Raw genomic sequence first — 14,545 nt, 5'->3', positions numbered from 1 at the left:
CCCAGGGACAGGCAAGCTGGGCTTCTCCTTCGTGCGCATCACAGCCCTGCTCATCGCAGGCAACCGCCTCTGGGTGGGCACCGGCAACGGAGTTGTCATCTCCATCCCGCTGACTGAGAGTGAGTGACCCACAGACATCTGTAGAGATGGCCTGGCTGCCACTCACAGGCGCATGTCAGGGTCCCAGGGGCAGGTGCGCCCTGCCAGGACAGAGGAGGACGCGGGCTGCCCTAGCCGCAGCCATCCTCAGCCAGTCCCTCCTGTGACTTCTCTCCTCTCTCTTCCATGCTCCGCCCCTCACCTCCCCCAGCTGTGGTCCTGCACCGAGGCCAGCTCCTGGGGCTCCGAGGTAAGTCCAGAGCGCCTGCCTCCTGCTCTCAGAAGGAAGCCCCCCACTGTGGACACCCTGGGGGCTGAGGCTGCCCTTGCCCCTCGGACTGGCTCTGGCACCAGGCAGGCCCCACCCTCTGCCCTCGGCTGCTGGAAAACTGGTCCTCCCAGTCAGCAGGTTCAGCCCCTCCGGGACCCTCTCTCTCCAGCCAACAAGTCGTCCCCCACATCTGGGGAGGGGGCCCGCCCAGGAGGCATCATCCACGTGTACGGAGACGACAGCAGTGACAAATCAGCCAGCAGCTTCATCCCTTACTGCTCCATGGCCCAGGCTCAGCTCTGCTTCCACGGGCACCGTGACGCTGTCAAATTCTTTGTCTCCGTGCCAGGTGAGGGGCCGGGCCCCACTCCCCGCAGGGCTGCAGCCGCGGCCTCCCTTCAGGAGCCTGTGGGGGGGGTGCTCTGGCTGCCCCGCTGAGGTCCCTGTGCCCCGATGACAGGGAACGTGTTGGCCACTCTGAACGGCAGCGTGCTCGACAGCCCCTCCGAGAGTCCCGGGCCCACTGCCCCCACCGCAGACACCGAGGCCCAGAAGCTGAAGAACGTGCTGGTGCTTAGTGGCGGGGAGGGCTACATTGACTTCCGCATCGGTAAGTGGGTGCCGCTGGGGCCCCAGGTGTCCCCGGACAGGGGTGGCCCCTTCATGGCAGCTGTGCTCTCTCCAGGCGACGGAGAAGACGATGAGCCCGAGGAGGGTGCAGGGGACGTGAGCCAAGTGAAGCCCCTGCTGTCCAAGGCCGAGCGCAGCCACATCATCGTGTGGCAGGTGTCCTACACCCCCGAGTGAGGCTGCGGCCTGCCGCCACCCCGCCCCGCCTGATGCCATCTGCCACATGTACATACAGCCCCGCCCACCTGCCCACCACCCACCCAGGGGGCAGCCTGCCCGCAGGCAGCCAGGTGCCCGTCCACCCCACTTCTAGCCTCTCAACCTGCAGCTTTCACCTTCAGTCCGGGCCTCCCCATGAGCTGGCAGAGAGCATAGGGTCTGGCTGGGAGCGGGTAGTGGGGTGGCGTCCTGACCAGGGAGGGGCAGAGCCTCTCGGGACACCCTCTCCCCAGCAGCTCCTGGCTGGCACCCAGCCCAAAGCCCTCCAGGCCCGAGGGCACTTCAGGGCCAGAGCGAGGCAGAACCCCAGGGTGGGTCGGGCCAGGGAAGCCCCTACAGGTGGCTCCGAGCTCCACCCTGGGCTCCCCACTCCAGTCACTCATTCCCAGGATCTCTCCAGGGAGTCGAGCAGGGACTTCACCCCGCTGAGTCTTCCCACCCTGAGTTCACTTGCCTTTGGCTGCTGCCCATGGGAGTGGGGATCCAACCCTCAGGGAGTTGGCCCAGTTGCTAGCCTTCCCTGGGCTCCCCCTCCCCCATCCCTACCGCCCTGGGAACTGGCATGAAAGCATGTAACCAGGCTCCCTGGGGCAGCTGCCTGAGAAGACACACACACACCCTCATCCCGCTCAAGCCCCATAATCGTCCTGTGTGGTGGGCTCTCACTGGCCCTCACTGACCTGTGTCCTCCCCGACCCTGCTAACTCTCCCTGGGTGAACACTCACCTTGTAGGAGCAGGCCCCTTGAGTCCCACCCCTCCCGGAAGCCCCTAGGGTGGAATTTCTCAGGCTGCCAGGGCAGGCCCAAGCCTCAGGAAGAAGGGGAGGCCCCTGGTCTCTCCCGGGGTCAGTCCTTGGATGTAGGCTCAGCCTCAGGGTGATGGGGAAAGGTGTGCTCCAGGGCCTGCCTCCTGTGCAGTCTCCAAGGAGCCCAGCTCCCAAGACACGCTACTAAGTGCCTAGGGATAAGCGGTGTGGCCTGCTCCCTTGAGGGCATCTGATGATAGGCCACCGAGCAGAGGCCCAAGGGTTAAGGACAGGAGCCGCCTCCAGCCGGTTCTCGGCGATGGCGCGTGCCTGCTTTGAGGGGCACCGCCCTGGACTGCCAACTCCCCCACCTGCCCAGGCCTTATTCCTGTTCCTCGAGGCACCGATCAGGGCAGCCCCAGGCACTGCTGCCCACCCACCTCCCACCAGAGAAGCACAGATCTTGGGCAGCCATCCCACGAGCCCAGCTGGCCACTGCTGCAGCCACCAGCAGCTGCAGGCTTCTCCCCACCACCCTGCCACTCTCCACTGTGATGTACGTCAAGTCCCTTGTCTGTCCTCACAGGGCCTGAAGTGACTCGGGGGTTAGCTGGGTGGGTGCAACTGGGTGACACGATTCTCCTCAGGCTTTGGCCCTGCAAGTGAACCTACATATCTGCTCTGTAAGTAATAAATGTCTTAACATCATGCGTCTGTGTCCCTGAGCCCAAACCAACTGGAGCACAAAAGTTTTCCTCAATTTATTATAAAAAGAAGTACTGGGACAAGCAAAGTACTACGGTGGCACCCTGCCGCATTCCAGACGTGCTGTAAACAGGCGCAGGCCGGGCTGGGCCTCCTGAGAACCTCAGCCAGGACAGGAAGGCCTGTAGCAACCAGAGCTCCGCAGGCGTGCACCACCTGCCCTCCTGTGCCCCGTGCCACAGGAAGGGTATTCTGAGCTCCTAGGGGTTGGGTCCACACGTGTGCACACCTCCGGGGCCTGGAGAATGCGGAATCACCCACAGCCCACTGCAGACGGGCACATCTGCCCGACCGGCTACTCGTACAGCCAGTGCCCGGCGCTGTCCTCCCAGCACAGAAGCTCGTCTGCGCGGAACCAGAGCGCTATCTCGCGGCGGGCGCTCTCCACCGAGTCGCTGCCGTGAATCACGTTCCTGTGCAGGAGAGGCGCGGGTGAGCGCAGGCCCGGAGCAGAGAGGGCCCGGAGCAGAGAGAGCTCGGGCAGAGAGCCCCGCGCAGCCCGGTTCGGGGAGTTGGAACCGGACTTACTTGCCGACCTCGATGCAGAAATCGCCACGGATGGTACCGGGCGTGGCGTCGGCCGGGTTCGTGGCCCCGATGAGCGCCCGCGAAGCGCGCACAACGTCCAGACCCTGCCACACCTGCAGACGGGTTCCGGGGTCAGCACGGGGTCAGCGCGCCGCCCTCCCGCCAGCCAGCACTCACCATGGCCACCACCGGCCCGGAGCCCATGTACTTGACCAGGCGCCCGTAGAAAGGGCGCTCACGCAGCTCGGCGTAGTGCTGGCGCAGCAGCTCCTCGGAGGCCTGGGGAGGGAGGGGGGAAGGGACGCGTGCTCCTGGGACCCCCATCCCCCACGCGCGGGGACACCGTCTCCCCCTGCACCCCACCCCGCCGCGCTCCCCACGCCCGGGGACCTCTCCCCAACACCCCCGTCCCACTCCCCACGCCTGGGGACCCCGGCCCTCACCAGCACCAGCTTCAGCGCCACCAGCTTGAAGCCCTTCCTCTCGAAGCGCCGAACGATCTCGCCCACGAGCCGCCGCTGCACGCCGTCAGGCTTCACGGCCAGGAAAGTGCGCTCGTGCACGCCGGTGTACGCTGTGGGAACCGCCGGAGTAGGGGCGCATCAGACCCGGTCGCACCCCCTACCCGCCCCGCCCAGCCCGCGCCGCTCACCCGCCGGGAAGAGGTTGGCGAAGATGGTCAGCACCAGGCAGATCATGATGGCGGCAACGGGGCTCGGGCGGCTCGAGGGCCGGGGCGGGGGAGACGCGCGGGCCGGGGCGGGGCCTGTGCTTAAAGCCGCCTGGTCGCCGGGCGCCGCCACCTCGGCGGACGCGGAGAGGGGGTGCCTGTCGTTCACGCCGACGCCGGGACCTCTGCGGCCGCGCCTGTGACTCCCGAATCCCCTCGGGTCTCCCCACCACCGGGCGCCTGCGCGGAACTCCTCTCACCACCCGGCCGTAAGCAGCAGTGTCAGCCTGCTCCTCCCCCACAGCCCTGCCAACAGCCCGCTTTGGTACCCCAAACTCAAAAAAGTCACAACCCAGGGCTGCTTCATGTGCCTTTATTCGCGTTCAGTTTCTACCTGGGTCCCGGCAGAGGCAACAGGTCATAGGGAGGGAAGCCAGCGTGGAAGTGACAGGAGCCAGCAGCGGGGCTCCAAACCTGCGGCTTTCCCCCAGCAGCCACCTCCTAAGAGGCCCCCTCAGTCAGATCTGCGTGTTGGGGCAGCGGGGACAGAGGAAAGACACAAGGTGCAAGGTCTGACCCCACCCTTTTCCAAGAAAATGTAGAACCTCAACAAGTCACGGGGAGGTAGGATCCAAGCTCCCAGGGGGCTGCTTCAGGTGTAACCGAAAATGGTGGCCACTGCCTTGCACCCTTGCGGCAGCCTGCCCGCTCTGGCATTTTAGACTGCAGTGCCCTTGGTCTTTCTCTTCGACTCCTGGTTCTCAGGATAGTCCCAGGGATCAATGCGTATCCTCTTCAGATTGAGCATGGGCTCCTCCGTGCTGGTGTCTCCATTTCTCTGTCGCTCTGCTAGAATCATTGCGCGGAGGAGCGGCGGGTAGGGCACAGTGCGCAGAGTGTCCTCCGGCGCCGGCGTGAAAGCGGTGAAGGCTTCCTCCTCGTGCTTGGGCACCAGCCGCCAGTCGTGGTACATGACCTGTTCTATCTCCCGAGCCTCACTCTCCGTCTTTCCTGGGGAAAGAAGAACGAGGCTTCTTGCACACACGTTGACGGAACAATCTGTTGCCGGCAGCCTCCCCACCGGGTTTGGACGCCTTACCTTTGAAGGTCAGGACGCCCCAGGCCTTCCCATGGTCCAAGTTCTGCAAAGCAAGTGGGGAGGAGATCAGCTCAGAAAGCTCGCTTGCCCAGGGATCGGGCGACAGGATATGCCGTCCCACAAAGTCGCGCGCAGAGGAGACAGTGGTGCCCCGCGGTGCCGGAAGCTGAGGGGTGGGCACCGTGCACGCACCTGCGCCGTGTAGTCGGGCCGGACCCGCGTGAGGCGCCAGTAGCACGGCTCGTCGTGCTGCCACAGCCAGGACTTGCGCGTGACAAGGCGGCCCAGGCCGAAGAGCGGGAGGCGGCCAAGCAACTGCAGGAGGCGGCTCTCGCGGCGCACATCGGCCCAGGCTCGCGCGGGCAGCTTGCGGCCCGAGTGCGGCCGCGTCAGCGTCTCGTAGTCCAGGGCGTAGCGCTCCGAATCGCGCGGCCGCTCCCGCTGCTCGCGCAGGGCCCGCACGCGGCGGGCCAGCTCGGCGATCAGCCGCGGCCCCACCTTCTTCCGCGCCATGGCCGGGCAGCCTCCGCGCTCCGGCCGGAAGATGCCACCGCGCGCCGCGGGGCGAGCCCGACGCCGGAAGCGGCGGGTGTCCCCCGCAAAGGCGTCCGGGCGCTGCCGGAAGGGGAGAAGAGGCCGGGCGGGCCGTGGCGAGGGCTGGGTCTGGGAGGGCTGGGGGCTCGCGCCGGGGCCGGGGATAGCTGCAGCCCCCGACCTGGGAGATATCGGACTCGGACATCGAGGGCCCCGCGGGCGAGGAGGCCGCCGCCAGGGTCCGAGACCCGGCGGAAGAGCACAGGGCGGCGGCCGAGGTGGTGCGGCGGCTGCGGCCCGAGCAAGCCGTGCGGCGCCTGGCGGTGCTCATGGACCCAGGTGCGGGCGGGCGCGGGCAGCGGCCCGGGATGGGGAGCTCGGCCTTGAGGAGCTTGTTTATCTGCGCTCTGGGAGCCGGACGGGAATCAGCCGGACGGGAATCAGGACGGGAATCAGTTGTTGGTAACACGCTGTGCAGGCTGTGGGGCTGCTGTCCCCACCCAAGTAGTGTCCTGTCGTGGGGGAAAGAAGGAGTGACAGCTGACTGCCCCTCTGCCCCATCCAGCCATTCTGGAAGATGCCGGTGCCGACATCCTGATGGAGGCTCTGGACGCCCTGAGCTGTGAGTGCCGCGTGGAGCCCGAACGCCCTGCATGGAGCCTCGGGTGGAGCAGAGTGAAGCCAGACCCTTGCTCCCTCAGTGTGAGTGTCCTGGGTTTATGGAATGCAGCCCTGGGTTGGGTGTTTTATGTGACAAAGCTCTTTTGAGAGGCAGCTGCAGCAATTGTGCACGTTTTACATACCAGTAAACGGAGAACGGGGAACGCTGAGTGAGTGATGCACAGGCCACTTTTGGTAAGTTGCGGGCTGGGAGCCAGAGCCTGAACGCAGCTGCTGCTGATTGATGCTCCATCCCATCCAGGCTGTGGCCACAGGTGTTGCTGCCTGGCAGACCTGCGCTGCTTTTAGTCTCAGTAGAAGGTGGGACGCTGGGTTTCTGTAGAGCAGTCCGGGAAGAACCTGCGCAAGCCTCAGGACTCCTGGGGTGCCCAGGCCATGGCCCGGGGTGCACGAGGCCACGGGTGGGCAACAGCGCCGTGTATGTTCCCACAGGTGCCTCCTGAGGTGTGGGCTGCGGATGAGCAGGACCGGCTGCTGCTGCTGGAGCCTGAGGAGTTTCTGCAGGGCGTTGTCCAGCTGACCCAGGTGCGGGAGGGAGGGAGGAAGGAGTAATCCCTGACCACAGATCGTGAGGGGCTGGGTTCCCTATTTTGGATGTTGTGGGTGAGATGGGGGAAGCCAGCCGGGCTCTTGGCCTGGGAGCAGGTGGGAGCCACGGCTGCTTCTTGAGGGTAGAAGCCAGGATAAGGAGGGTTCTCTTGAGAACTGAGTCGGAAGTCAGGTGGTAAACTGCTGAGAGGGGGCCTGGGGACTAGGGCTGCAGGCTGGCTGTGCAGTCCACCTTGTGACACCCAACCGCTCAGCTGCCGCCTGGCGGGAGAAATAGGGATTGCTCAGCTGATGTTTGCACCAGAGCGTCATTAGGTTAGACCCTCTGCCAGGTCCCAGAGTTCAAGGTTCTCTGTTTATCAAGCACCTGTGTATGTCAAGCAAATGCCAGGCTGGGGTGCAGAGGTGGACCAGGAATGGGGAGGAGGGTTGAGTCCAACTCTTCTAGGAGCCTGGGGTGTGCCCGGGTTCTTTCATAGATCTTCTTGATCATGTGGAAGGCACAGAGCTAGATTTCTAAAGAGAACTGGTTGGGCGGAGGAGTCCACCCCTGTTTCCTCCCAGCACTGTGGGGTTGTTCTTGGGCTCACTCCCCTGCTTCCTGCAAACTGGTGGTGGCCGGTGGGCCCCGCCTGCCGCGGCCCCCGAGGAACAGGTATGGTAAACCTTCTTGGTTTGCAGACATGTGGCCCAACCTGTTCTGTGCCCCGGATCAGTCCTGAGAGCCCTGCCTGCCTCCACCTGGCTGTCATTGGGCTGATGTTTACCTGTGGTACCGGTCACCCTAACACCCTTAGCCAGCCTGCCTGGGATGGGAGAGTTCGGGCGAAAGGCAGGGGTGGCCCTGGGGGCTGGTGTCACAGCTAACCCTCTCTCTTGGGCGGGCTCTGGGGGGCAGGAGGAGAACTCATGGAGGGTAGGGAGCCAGAGGGATGGTTACCTCTGCATAGGTCTTACCAGTCCAGTACCCAGGAGGCATGGCAGCCAGAGCGTCTAGTGGTGACTCGTGCCTAGGTGGCAGTTGGCTGGCCCGAGGTGGAGGAGGTGAGGACAGTTGGGTTGGGCCAGATGGTTGGCATGGGCTCTGGCCCTTGGGCTGCTCTCCGAGACCCAGCAGGGGCTGGTTTGGCACGGGGCGGGGGGGGGGGGCATTTGGGGTTGGTCTCAGCTGGGTGTCACCCATGGGAACTCTCTGACCCACACCCACAGGCTCATCTCCTTCTCAGGCCCTGGTGCTTCTGCAGCTCTGGGTAAACGTGGATGTGCTGTTGGTGGCCTCCTGGTAGGAGCTGAGTCAGCATGTGTGTGCCTTCACCAAGGCCCTCACCCAGCGTCCCTTCAAGTGTGTGACCCTCACCCTGCTGGGGGCTGCAGCGGGAGGGATGGGAGTGCCGGGCGGGGTGGCAGTGCTGGGCAGGGTGGCGCCTCTCTGGCCTCTAGAGCAGAGGGGGCTGTGGGTTTTGTTGAGCTGGGGGCGGGGCGCTCAGTAGAGGTGATGAAGAATCTAGGCACTTCCCTGCATCCTCCCCTTCCCAGGCAGTCCCGGGAGTTGCACCACCGCGTGCTGGGCAGCAGCCGAGAAGAGTGGCAAGAGATGGCACCGGCCTGCGGGGGGCCTGCTGGCAGCAGATCAGGCAGTTCAACTGCGTCAGCCCGGCTGTGGCCAATGCTGTTGTTGCTGCCTTCCCTTCCCCCTGCCTTCTGCAACAGGTGGGCCCCCCGCCCCCCAACCAGACTCCCAGATATGGAGGCCAGGTCCCCCGAGGCCTGCCCCGCCCATCCCCATGCCCGCCCTAGGTGTGCGTGGCCTGTGGCATGGAGCAGGGGTGCCTAGCCCTCCTGGCTGACCTCCCTGTGAGGATGGGCAAGGGTGTGCGGCCCCATAGGTTGGGACCTGACCTCTCCTGCTGCATCTGCCTCTTCCTGATGACCACCATCCCCGACCTCCCGCTGGACCTGGGCTCCTGACCACGCCTGTGGTACCTGACGGGCCCTTCTCCCACCTACCGGCAGGACTGAATGCAGCCCGCCCAGGGAACAGACTAGAAACCACGAGCGGTGGTGTGCGGGAGCAAGACACTCAGTATGACCTGCATCGGGGCTCTCAGACAGGTCTGACCCCAAGATGGGGGCGCAGGAGGGGCAGCAGAGAAAGTTCTTGTGTAACTGGGATGGGCAGAAGAGGAAATTCTTTCTCTCCAGGAGATGCCAAGCCAGCTGGAAAGTCTGGAGAAGATGTGGGCAGGGCTCATATGCCCTGGGCCCTGTACACACTGGCAGAGGGGCTGCTAGCCAGCTACGACAGGCAGGAAGGGCTGGGCAGCCTCAGGGCCCCACAGGGCAAATGCCGGTCACCTGGAGGCTGCGGGGGCGGGGGAGGCAGGCCCCTTCAGAAAGGAGAAGTATTAAGACAAGGTCTTGAGGGAGAAAAGAGAACCAGGCCGTGACTCCTCAAGGGTGTTGTGACCCGCCCCCCCACAACAGGAGAAAAGCTGTGGACACCTGTGAGCCCCAGGCCTCAGTCCGACCCCTTTCATTCCATGGGTATGTAAGCATCAGACATAAACTCTAAGTTTATTACGGTCGTTTTCAGCCTCAGACGAGAGGAACAGCAGCTGACAACATGCAAAGCAAGTTAAGAAAAACCCAAGGCCGGCGGCGACAGCAGGAAGAGCCGACCTCTCACGAAGCCGTCCTCCTCACAGGCAGCAGACCAGCCTCCCAGGCCTGCAGCCTGAGTCCAGACATGCTGGGGCAGCAGCTCCCCAGAGACTTCCCAGAGAAGGAAAGTGGCTGCTCCCACACCCGGCACAGGAAGCAGACAGACTAGGAAGTCCGGGTCTCCGGATCACAGGGATAATGGCCCCGGAGCCCCTGTAGCAAGGCCTCTCCCAGCCTCGGGTGGCAGGGGGGCAGCCGAGACAAACCTTGGTTCAGTCCTCCCTCTGCTGTTGCCCTGGGGGTGGTCCAAAGGGAGAAACAGAGAAAACGCCATCCCAGCTGTAGAAGGCAGTTTTCACTGGGAAACAAGCTAGGTCCTTCGGCAGCGCTTCCTCTGGCAGCGCCGGGTCTCAGGGCTGCTGGGATTGGCCATGGGCGAGGGTGTGGGGGGCTTGCGGTGGCCGCAGCTCATGCTCAGGACCCAGCCCAGCTTGTGGTGCAGCACCTGCTTGAGGCCGGGCGGCAGGGGCAGGCCCTCGAGCGTGTCCCCAGAGTCAGGCCGCAGCTGGCGCAGGCGGTAGCAGCACAGGTATTGCAGGGAGGTGATGCTGGCACAGGAGCGGATCACCTTCATGCTGCTCTTGGCCGCCGTGGAGCACACCATTGGGTAGAACCTCTTGTTCTGCAGCTTGGTGGCTGCCACTCCTGGGGGTGGGGAGGTGGCACAGCCTGAACCCTAAGCTCAGGCTCTCCTAAGGGGACGAAGGATGCTGGGATTTCCACCTACCCCCCGGCCTTGCCCGGTTCTGGGGACCCCGAGACCTCAGGGATGCAAGGATGGCCTTGCAAGGATAGCCTTTCAGGGCCCTCAACCTCACCAGGAGCTCAGTGGCAGCCACGCTCTGCGGGCATGTGTCAGAGTCACCTCCTCACCTATGCACTTCCTGTTCTTAAAAAAGGTCAGCGTCCCATGCCAGGTGTCCAGGTGCACGCCAATGATGGAGCCCTGGCCGAACCGGGAGGAGAAGCTCGTCTTGTCACCCTTGTGGTGGAGGAGGCCTGGGGGCAGCAGGGTCGGGGTGAGCCCTGCAGCCTCGGGGCCCCCCAGCCCTGCCCACCCTGGGGGCCCCACGCACCCGTGTAGGAGAGGCCCCAGCTGTCCTCGTCCCGGCCGAGCAGGCTGCAGAACGTGTGGTGGTACTTGTCCAGGTCCACGTCCGATGTCCCGATGCCCACCATCTGGAAACGGCAGAACTGGCAGAGGGGGCTGGGGACCAAGGTGCCCGGCACCCCTCCCCCAACCCTGCCGGCCACTTACCATGTCAGTGCCATAGACGGGCGAGGTCATCTTGATCTCCCAGAAGTGCTGGCCCTCCCCCAGCTCCTTTGTACCCCGGATGGCCGCTGTGCCACAGCTGTATTCCATGTGGAAGTTGACCTTCCGGTTGTCACAGCTCAGCAGGGTGGCTGAGGACTTATTCAGGTCATCCCAGACCCAGTCAAAATCTGTGAGAGAAGAGGCCCAGGCTCGCCAGGCCCCCCCCCAGCCCAGAGGTCCGCCCACCCGCCGCAGGCCCCCACACTCACACTCGTCCTCCTCCCCGCAGCGGCAGTCCCTGCCCCGGTGGGCGGCGTGCAGACTGCCGCAGAAGGCCTCACTCTGACTGTCACAGTCGCAGAAGGACTCCCCAGTCACAGGCACGGCGCTGGGGATGGATGACGGCAGAGATGCATACTCGGGGTCGGAATCTGAGTCGCTGTGCTGAGGGGAAAGGGCCAGCTGTTCCTGCCTCCTGCCCTCTGCCGGCCCAACCGACCCCTTCCCCCACCTGCCCTGCCACCCACCCCAGGCCCACGGGTGAACGGCCGCACGCCCCAAGGAAGGGATCTGGGGCTTTGGCCTCAAAGGGCCTCCTCAGGTCTCAAGGGCTCAGCCAGCCAGCCACAGTGACCCTGGACATCTTTTCTGGCTCAGGAGCTGCAAGGGGGCCTCCTTGCCAAAGGCCTACCACGCCGGTGGCTTCCTGGGAGTGGAGTGGAGGGCCCCGGAGGCCTAGCCACTAATAAGCCCCAAGACAGGGCTGCATGTTTAGCCATCGTCGTTGTCCAGAGAACATCTAGATTGTGATAAATGGGAGCGTGACAGCAAAGTCCGTTGCTGACCTAATGAAGGCACCTGGTCTCCCCGTGGCAGCAGCTGGGCTCCAGGGGGGCCGATGGCCGTGGTCCCCTTGTCCGTGCAAGGGTGTGCTCTCAACCCCCATCACAGGACCCTGACGAGCAAGCCCCATGGTCTCAGGCTGTGGCAGGAAAACATTCAGTTGGGCCTTGGCCCTCTGCGTGTGGCTCTCAGTCCTCACCGAATGGACTCCAAGCCTTGAGGGCCTGATCTTGGCCCAGGGGCCAGATGCTAAGGCTGAGCTGGTCTGGTTCCGGGGACCAGCTGACCCACAGACCCTCCTGGAGGCCAGTGAGGGTGCCTCTGTACACCTTGTTGTTCCTGTTCTGGAGCCACGTGGGCCCCTCAAGACACCCACCCAGGCTCTGACATCTGGCCGACCAGTGAGGGCCTGGAGTCTCAGGCCCCAGGGGTGCAGGCAGCCTCTGCATGCCTGCTCTCTGAGCCCTCCCAGCTTCGCCTGGGGTCCTGGTGGGGCTCTGGCCTCCACCCTCACTCTCTTGGCCTCTGGGTGCTGCTCTGGGCCCCGCGGAAATGCCCTCTGCACAGTGGTCTGGGTGACCTGTTCAGACCTGGGAATCCTGCTGCCCTGAGAATCCTGCTGCCCTGAGAACAAAGCCCACAGACTTAACTCTCGTCAGAGAATATAAGACCCCCTCCTTGCCCAGCCTCCTCCTCTGCCCTGTCCACCCCTGTCCCCATGGGGCAGGAGTGGGGGTCTGTTTGCCCCTGGATGGCTTTTGGATACCATTTCAAAGAGGCTCTTTCAGCCTCTCATGCTGCGTCCTCTTCCTTCTCTTCCTTTCTCGTAGGCTTCCCTGACGCTCTCCTGGGTCCTGCTCACCTGCCTCCTCCCACCGGAACTGAGTTCCTTTGTTATTACACTCAGCCCCAAGTGCCACACAGGAGCTCTGGGAACCGATGGCAGAGACAGCTCAGGGAGCGAGGAGGCCGAGCCCCAGTTGGAGACAGACGCCAGCGAGGACAGTGGCAGCAGGCCCAAAGCACCCCGCTCACGGGGAAGAGCGATCCCCCACAAGCCAAGGCAGGCCCACTGCTGCCAGGGGAGACGATCCCTTCCCACTGAGTCAGGAGCCAGGGGCACAGACCTGAGCACTGCTGGCCCCGGGGGTCATACTGCTTGGCACCCACCACACAACCCCCCTGTGCAGAGGGCAGACCCGGCCCCACCACAAGCTGTAAGGAGAGCTTAGAGCAGCGGAGACAAGGACATGTGTGTTCGGCCTTCAAAGGTGCTGGGGTGACACGCTCTCTCCATCCACACGTGCACACAAGTACCCCGGGCCCATTAGGTGACCGGATGAGCCACAGGTGTGTATCAGACACTGCACCCCCAGCCCCTGGACGCCTCCCACAACCCACAGCGATGAGCCAGAGAGGCAGAGACAGACAGGAGAAAAGACTGCTCCAGGCCACGTGGTCAGTGGAAGCTGGAGGCGGGACAGGAATGCAGGCCGAGGCCTCTCGCTGGCCCAGGCAGGGAGCTAAGGGAGGCCCCAGGAAGGGGACCCAGGATGTCGCCTCCAATTCTGCCCCAAGCCCTGGTGCTTCCACGGGACTCAGCTGCCCTCACTGAGGGCTGGGGAGGATAGGCACTCGTCCCCACCCAGACACCTGGCTGAGCCAGGGCACCCAGGCAGGGTGGCTGTGACAGAGCAGAACCAAGTCACCCGAAGATCACCCTGAAAACAACAGAGGTGACTCAGGGCAAAGCCAAAGCCCAGCTCTGATCTGAGAGGTTCAGGAAACTGACTTGTGAAGCCCTCCCCACATGCCCCCCACGGCAGGCACAGAGGCCACAGAGCCCCACCACCCCACCCCTGTGGCGGGAGTCAGCGTGGTGAGGCTCTGGTTGCAAACCCCTCAGGTCCATCAGGAACCTCCACTGCAGACAGACAGCTGAGCCGCCCTCCTCACGGCCTCTGTATTACTGGGCCTTGCAGAGCTCAGGGTCCTGAGCACAGGAAGGCTCAGGAATGTCGGTCTTTAAAGATCAAAATTATTTTTTTAGATGCATATACACAAACGTTGAGTACAGACTTCAACAGGCAGAGAAAACGTCCAGAAGGTTGCACACAGAAGTAACAACAGCTACCCTTGAAAAGCGGTTGGGTAAATGGAATGGAGAAGTTTTCGTTAAATGAACTGACCAAAGTACCCACTGACACCCTCCTCAAAGAAAAAAGTCTACAGAGGAACGTAGTATATGCCTTGAGGTCCTGCTACCCAGGGCCACGTGTGTCCTTAACCGTGTGAAGAGCCTAGGGGAGCAGAAGCAGAGTGCACGCAGGGGACGGTCCGACAAGCCTGGCCCTGTTTTCTGCCCTCAGAGGCATCTTTCTCTTTCAGTCTCAGTTCAGGCAATATTTAGTCCAGCCATGCCCACCATGCTCACCCACTGGAACCTACCTGCCCATCAGAGTCGTAGCCCCAGTTGGTGGACCCTGCCAGAGCCACGGCCCGGGCATCCGCATCTCGGCGAGCTGCACTCAGGACAAAATGCCACGCTCTGCTGCTCCGTGGGCGCCTGGCCATGGTGGGCAGGATCTGGAAGGAAGCACAAGGTCTGAGCAAAGAAAGACATATGACACACCAGTAGGTCCCCCAGCACCCCCTGCACTTGGCCCCCAGACTGTGCCAGCCCACCCAGGGTCCGGAACTCTCTTCACAAGCTCATACCTCACTCCAGTGTCCGAGTACCTTGATGAAGCCCAGGTGGAGAGCATGGAATGCCATCCTGACATCCATGACTCTCAAATGCCTAGCTCAGCCCCTCTCCGAGCTCGGCCTCAGGATTGCAAGTGTCCCTCCTGCACATCCCTCAAGCATCTCAAACCTTGCCTGCCCCTCCTCCATTCTCCATTTTGACAAACGGCATCTCTAGCCTCCGAG

The 14,545-nt window shown here is 63.5% G+C and overlaps 5 protein-coding genes across 29 annotated transcripts in view; 2 read left to right on the top strand and 3 right to left on the bottom strand.

Moving 5' to 3' along the window:
• Window positions 1–2,374, top strand: part of MAPK8IP3 (mitogen-activated protein kinase 8 interacting protein 3) — a 50,006-nt gene extending 47,632 nt beyond the window's left edge. For 11 of the 12 annotated variants that reach the window (XM_073792453.1, XM_033840056.2, XM_033840055.2 and 8 more), the window contains 5 exons: window positions 6–119; window positions 311–349; window positions 540–719; window positions 831–980; window positions 1,056–2,374. In XM_073792453.1, coding sequence (XP_073648554.1) covers window positions 6–119; window positions 311–349; window positions 540–719; window positions 831–980; window positions 1,056–1,177 — 605 coding nt within the window. In that variant the 3' untranslated portion in view covers window positions 1,178–2,374. The remainder of the gene's footprint in view (window positions 1–5; window positions 120–310; window positions 350–539; window positions 720–830; window positions 981–1,055) is intronic. The other variant, XM_073792450.1, reaches the window with a different exon arrangement.
• Window positions 2,375–2,712: 338 nt separating this feature from the next.
• Window positions 2,713–4,047, bottom strand: NME3 (NME/NM23 nucleoside diphosphate kinase 3). The gene is made up of 5 exons (XM_033840083.2): window positions 3,912–4,047; window positions 3,703–3,833; window positions 3,437–3,538; window positions 3,260–3,372; window positions 2,713–3,144 (listed from the first exon to the last, which is right to left on the bottom strand). Exons 1-5 carry the CDS (start codon window positions 3,955–3,957, stop codon window positions 3,027–3,029), a joined length of 510 nt encoding a protein of 169 aa, XP_033695974.1. The 5' UTR covers window positions 3,958–4,047; the 3' UTR covers window positions 2,713–3,026.
• Window positions 4,048–4,286: 239 nt separating this feature from the next.
• On the bottom strand, window positions 4,287–5,541 carry MRPS34 (mitochondrial ribosomal protein S34). The gene is made up of 3 exons (XM_033840081.2): window positions 5,221–5,541; window positions 5,029–5,071; window positions 4,287–4,940 (listed from the first exon to the last, which is right to left on the bottom strand). The coding sequence occupies exons 1-3, from the start codon at window positions 5,539–5,541 to the stop codon at window positions 4,648–4,650; spliced, it is 657 nt and encodes a 218-aa protein (XP_033695972.1). The 3' UTR covers window positions 4,287–4,647.
• A 226-nt stretch (window positions 5,542–5,767) lies between these two features.
• Window positions 5,768–9,622, top strand: EME2 (essential meiotic structure-specific endonuclease subunit 2). 10 transcript variants are annotated; one of them, XR_004522096.2, is made up of 8 exons: window positions 5,768–6,024; window positions 6,128–6,264; window positions 6,676–6,768; window positions 7,743–7,836; window positions 8,019–8,134; window positions 8,329–8,502; window positions 8,806–8,904; window positions 9,386–9,437. XR_004522096.2 is itself a non-coding variant. In XM_033840074.2 (7 exons), exons 1-7 carry the CDS (start codon window positions 5,892–5,894, stop codon window positions 9,620–9,622), a joined length of 861 nt encoding a protein of 286 aa, XP_033695965.1. In that variant the 5' UTR covers window positions 5,768–5,891. The 10 variants fall into 10 exon arrangements, 5 of the variants coding, with proteins under 5 accessions (XP_033695965.1, XP_033695964.1, XP_033695966.1 ...); XR_004522095.2 differs by having other exon boundaries at window positions 8,995–9,437; XM_033840074.2 differs by lacking the exon at window positions 8,806–8,904 and having other exon boundaries at window positions 5,768–5,901; window positions 9,386–9,622.
• On the bottom strand, window positions 9,348–14,200 carry SPSB3 (splA/ryanodine receptor domain and SOCS box containing 3). Of its 5 annotated transcripts, none has more exons than XM_073792473.1 (7): window positions 14,063–14,194; window positions 11,617–11,753; window positions 11,041–11,210; window positions 10,772–10,959; window positions 10,590–10,692; window positions 10,387–10,512; window positions 9,348–10,158 (listed from the first exon to the last, which is right to left on the bottom strand). In XM_073792473.1, exons 1-7 carry the CDS (start codon window positions 14,186–14,188, stop codon window positions 9,824–9,826), a joined length of 1,185 nt encoding a protein of 394 aa, XP_073648574.1. In that variant the 5' UTR covers window positions 14,189–14,194; the 3' UTR covers window positions 9,348–9,823. The 5 variants fall into 5 exon arrangements, with proteins under 5 accessions (XP_073648574.1, XP_073648576.1, XP_073648575.1 ...); XM_073792476.1 differs by having other exon boundaries at window positions 10,070–10,205; XM_073792475.1 differs by lacking the exon at window positions 11,617–11,753 and having other exon boundaries at window positions 14,063–14,200.
• Window positions 14,201–14,545: the final 345 nt, after the last annotated feature.

This window comes from Tursiops truncatus, chromosome 15 (assembly GCF_011762595.2).
Source record: "Tursiops truncatus isolate mTurTru1 chromosome 15, mTurTru1.mat.Y, whole genome shotgun sequence".
In the NCBI taxonomy this organism is placed as follows: Eukaryota; Metazoa; Chordata; class Mammalia; order Artiodactyla; family Delphinidae; genus Tursiops; species Tursiops truncatus.
This window is presented reverse-complemented; position numbering and strand designations above follow the sequence as displayed.

Bases quoted from the DNA above. Each gene is read 5' to 3' on its own strand.
- NME3 (XM_033840083.2), bottom strand. From the start codon at position 3,957: ATGATCTGCCTGGTGCTGACCATCTTCGCCAACCTCTTCCCGGCGG. The intron at 3,834-3,911 runs GTGAGCGGCGCG...CGGTTCCCACAG, and splicing joins CGCCAACCTCTTCCCGGCGG to CGTACACCGGCGTGCACGAG. The intron at 3,539-3,702 runs GTGAGGGCCGGG...CTCCCTCCCCAG, and splicing joins TGGCGCTGAAGCTGGTGCTG to GCCTCCGAGGAGCTGCTGCG.
- MRPS34 (XM_033840081.2), bottom strand. From the start codon at position 5,541: ATGGCGCGGAAGAAGGTGGGGCCGCGGCTGATCGCCGAGCTGGCCCGC. The intron at 5,072-5,220 runs GTGCGTGCACGG...CTTGCTTTGCAG, and splicing joins GGCCCGACTACACGGCGCAG to AACTTGGACCATGGGAAGGC. The intron at 4,941-5,028 runs GTAAGGCGTCCA...TTCTTTCCCCAG, and splicing joins GGGCGTCCTGACCTTCAAAG to GAAAGACGGAGAGTGAGGCT.
- EME2 (XM_033840073.2), top strand. From the start codon at position 5,892: ATGGACCCAGGTGCGGGCGGGCGCGGGCAGCGGCCCGGGATGGGGAGC. The intron at 6,265-6,675 runs GTGAGTGTCCTG...ATGTTCCCACAG, and splicing joins CAGACCCTTGCTCCCTCAGT to GTGCCTCCTGAGGTGTGGGC. The intron at 6,769-7,742 runs GTGCGGGAGGGA...ACCTCTGCATAG, and splicing joins GCGTTGTCCAGCTGACCCAG to GTCTTACCAGTCCAGTACCC.
- SPSB3 (XM_073792473.1), bottom strand. From the start codon at position 14,188: ATGGCCAGGCGCCCACGGAGCAGCAGAGCGTGGCATTTTGTCCTGAGT. The intron at 11,754-14,062 runs GTAGGTTCCAGT...TTCCTGCCACAG, and splicing joins GCTACGACTCTGATGGGCAG to CCTGAGACCATGGGGCTTGC. The intron at 10,159-10,386 runs GTGAGGAGGTGA...CCCCACCCCCAG, and splicing joins TAAGAACAGGAAGTGCATAG to GAGTGGCAGCCACCAAGCTG.